Source organism: Rhincodon typus, chromosome 12 (assembly GCF_021869965.1).
Source record: "Rhincodon typus isolate 14 chromosome 12, sRhiTyp1.1, whole genome shotgun sequence".
NCBI classification, from domain to species: domain Eukaryota; kingdom Metazoa; phylum Chordata; class Chondrichthyes; order Orectolobiformes; family Rhincodontidae; genus Rhincodon; species Rhincodon typus.
Window position 1 is genome coordinate 62244093 of NC_063343.1, and position 3984 is coordinate 62248076.

Here is a 3984-nt window from a genome sequence, read left to right on the forward strand (position 1 = left end):
TCTATGATGCGTGGTGACCCTGGTTGGCCAGCATTTATTGCCATTCCTAGTTACCTTTGAACTGAGTGGCTCACTAGGCCATTTCAGAGGGCAGTTGAGAGGCAACCACATTGCTGTGTGTCTGGAGTCACCTAGGTGAGAATGGCAGATTTCCTTCCCTGAAGTACATTAGTGAACCAGATGGTTTTTCTGACAATCGGCAATGACTTCATGGTCATCAGTAGATTCCTAATTCCAGATTATTATTTAATTCCAATTCCACCATAGTGAGGTTTGTAGCCACATCCCCAGAAAATTAGCCGAGTTTCTGGGTTAATAGTCTAGTGATAATATCACATGCCATCGTCTCCCCTTCAATTGAATTAAGAGTCTAATGGTGACCATTGTTGACGGGCAGAAAAAACCCACCTGGTTAACTAATGTCCTTTAAGACATTAATGTCTGGCCTACATGTGACTCGAGACCCACAGTGATGTGCTTTACTGTCAACAAGGGATGGGCAATGAATGCTGGTGCAGGCCCCGATGTCCATATCCTGTGAATGAATAAAAACAAAGGGTAACGTGTGTCTCTTGTTGATACTGAGCTTGCCATAGAGCATGTTCTTGAGACTGTGGCTGCCATGCATTCAGCTTACATGACACCTCAACCAATGGAGTCTCTGCTAACAGCTAGAAAGTAGAAACAAGGAATATAGGGGCAAGAGTTGACCAGAGTGCCACTGAGAAGGGGTTATTAGACTCTAAATGTGAACTCAGTTTAGCATGGCCAATCCACCTAACCTGCACGTCTTTGAACTATGGGAGGAAACCCACACAGACACGGGGAGAATATGTAAATTCCCCATAGGTACCTGCCCAAGGTCAGAATCAAACCCCAGGTCCCTGACCCTGTTAGGCAGCAGTGCTAACCACTGAGACACCATGCCACCCACAGGGATAAGAAGGGAGCAGCATCTAGGACAGTGTATGTGCAGACACCCAGAGTCCAAGATACTCCAGACAACAGGGATCTCAATGTGCAGGTTCCAGTATTGACTTAAACCACAAGATGGCTATGGGGAGAGTGCAACAAAGGTTAACCAGACCGATTCCTGGGATGGCAGGACCAACATATGGAGAGGCACCGGATCGGTTAGGATTATACTCATTGGACTTTCGAAGAATGGGGAGGAGGGGATGTCATAGACACCCATAAATGCTCGGAATGGACAATAAATGCTGGCTAGCCAGCATTCCCCATGTCCCACAAGTGAATAAAAAAATTCTAACAGGACTAGATAGGATAAATGCAGCATGGATGTCCCTGATGATTGGAGAGTCCAGAACAAGGGGTCACATTCTAAGGATACAGTGTAGGCAATTTAGGACTTAGATGAAGAGAAATGTCTTCAGAGAGTGATGAACCTGTGGAATTTTCCGCCACAGAAAGCGATTGAGGCCAAACCATTGAATATTACCAATGTTTTCAAGAATGAGTTAGGTATTGTTCTTCGGGCTAAAGGGATCAAGGGATGTGGGGAGAAAGTGGGGACAGGGGGACTGAGTTGAGCAGGCTCGAACGGCTGAATGGCCTACTCCTGCTCCTGTTTTCTATGTATTGTAAAGTCATCATTAATACCACCTCTGTAACTGAAATAACAGCACAGGGGCCGGTATCCCAGCACCAAGTCACCATTTATTTACTTGTGCACAGTACACTAGCTGTGACCAGCTAGCTCTGAGTCAGTCACCTGAACTGAGGAGATTCTAAATCCCCTGTTTATATTGGTCAGCCAGGGCTCCCTGATTGGCCCAGGTTAATAACGCCAATCAAGGATCTCATAGTCAATGGATCCACCTGGTTCTAATCACTACAGTAACATTATCTTATTTTGCCCGATTTCAAGTACTGTATTCCATCTGAAACTGTCATTCATTCAGTCTAAGGGCATTAGAAATGGGCAGTAAATGTTGGCATTGGTAATGATGCCCACATCCTGTGAAAAGGCAAGGTTCACGTTTATTCATTTATTTATATTTTCACAAGCAATCATTTTTATTTTGGGTGGCTACAAATTAATTCATTCAGCATCTGTGTATTCCTTTATTTCATAAAAAGAGCACTTTACAAAATGGTATTTTATTTTCACACCTGAATTGGGAACTCTCTCCCCCAAAAGCTTTTTGAGATTGCCAATAAGTTGGAGATTTTAGGACTGAGGTTTCTGTTGTGTAGTTGTACCGAAGGGATAGGAAGCCAAGACAACAGGATGGAGTCAGCATTCAGATCAACCGCTGAATAGTGGAACAGACGTGAGGGCTGAATGGCCTCATTCCTGTCCTTTTTACTTTGAATCTGATTGCGATGGGTTTAAAAGTTTGATGAATGATCTAAGTGTGGCATTTGATTAAGCAGCCTGATAGAAGCCATTTCTTTTTGTGGAAGGAGTTCATAACAAGGGGACATGACAAATTGGCCACAGAGATTGTGGGAAATCCCACTCACCGCTATGTCACTGCCATGACAGTACAATGGCAACATTGGACAATCATTTCAGAAATGTCATTGTCGCTTTCTAAGTACAGGCATCATCCTTCTGATTACTCAGGCCCAAGTCACTCACTCCTGAGATCAATAGATCTTGATTGATGAGAAGGTGGGGAGGTGGGATTCAGGGATGTGGAGGAAACGTGGGCAAGTTTAAGAGATACAGGGAGAAAATAGGTGAGTGGGGCTGAGGAATATGGGGGGAAAAGTGGATAGGTTTGATGGATATGAGGAGAAAATAGATAGATGGGGTTGAGGGATATGGAGGAAAAGTGGGTAGGAGTGACGGATGTGGAAAATTGGTGGATGGATGGGGTTAAGGGATCTGATGAGAAGGTGGATAGATGGGCAGGATCTGGGGATTGCAGGATGTGGAGGACAGATGATAGAAGGGGTTCGAGGATAAAGGGAGGTGGTGTGTAAGTGTGGGCTTGGTCTTGTTAAAGGGAGCAGGTCAATTTTGTCTGATTGCCTGCTCCTACCCTTAAAAGAACTTGAGGCTCCCCTGTCTGATTAAAATGTGTCAGGCAGCACATTTACTGGGATGTGATGATGTTACTGCAGGATCAATCACTCCCAGGGAAGCATCCGTGTCTAGTTGCAGCATCTCTCTGTTTCAAATTGGTCCCTCAGCAAACTTGCACTGATTGGGAAGATACAGGCATTGATGGCAAGGTTATAGCCGGAGACACGCAGATGGTGTCTGAAGGGGTCATAGTCGAGACAACCTGCACCAGTGTCCATTTCTCCAAACGTTATACTGTGATGGTGCTCCTCTGAATTCAGCCAAGGCTACAGTTGTATTACGGTGGCTGACCTCTAGGTGGGGGTAGTGGGGAGTAGAAATGGAGGCCAAAGTAACGCTCCTGCTTCTTCAATAACCAGTGACGACGGGATTGGGTGCAGCTGTGGCGCCCCTATAGTCGAAGAGCTGAGGCCACCTCACCTTGACGGAGATTGCCTGAGAGTTCTAGTATCATGGGGGTGTGTTCTCTGCAAGCATCAAATATGATTTCCAACAGTAATAAATAAATATTTAATAAACAGTACACCACATTGAAAATATTCTCTTGTTCCCATCGGGTTATTCAGTTTTAAAGCTGTACAGTCTCCATGACTCCATTCAGAGTTCTCCAGACTCAGACAGCTCACTTAATTCATTCCGAAGGTCAAAAAACGAAGGCCTCTCCTCAGGTCTCTGCAGTGGGAAAACAGGGAAGAATTTGTTAGTTTCTAACTTCCAGGTAAAGCAAAGGATGTTGAACAATGATCGCCCAGAGGAAACTGAAGTAATAACTGATCTAGATTAGATCTGTCACCAGCACACACCCTAAACAAAAAATAGAATACTGTGGATGCTGAAAGTCTGCAATAGCAACAAAACTAATTAGCAAGGTAGGCAGCCCAATGCTCACCACTGGGGGCACTGTGAGCCATGAACACTGCTCACCACTG

The 3984-nt window shown here is 44.9% G+C and overlaps 1 protein-coding gene across 1 annotated transcript in view; it reads right to left on the reverse strand.

Moving 5' to 3' along the window:
- Positions 1-1983: 1983 nt before the first annotated feature.
- Positions 1984-3984, reverse strand: part of LOC109925090 (tyrosine-protein kinase ITK/TSK-like) — a 45097-nt gene continuing 43096 nt past the window's right edge. Inside the window, exon 16 of the mRNA XM_048603479.1 lies at positions 1984-3727. Coding sequence (XP_048459436.1) covers positions 3653-3727 — 75 coding nt within the window. The 3' untranslated portion in view covers positions 1984-3652. The remainder of the gene's footprint in view (positions 3728-3984) is intronic.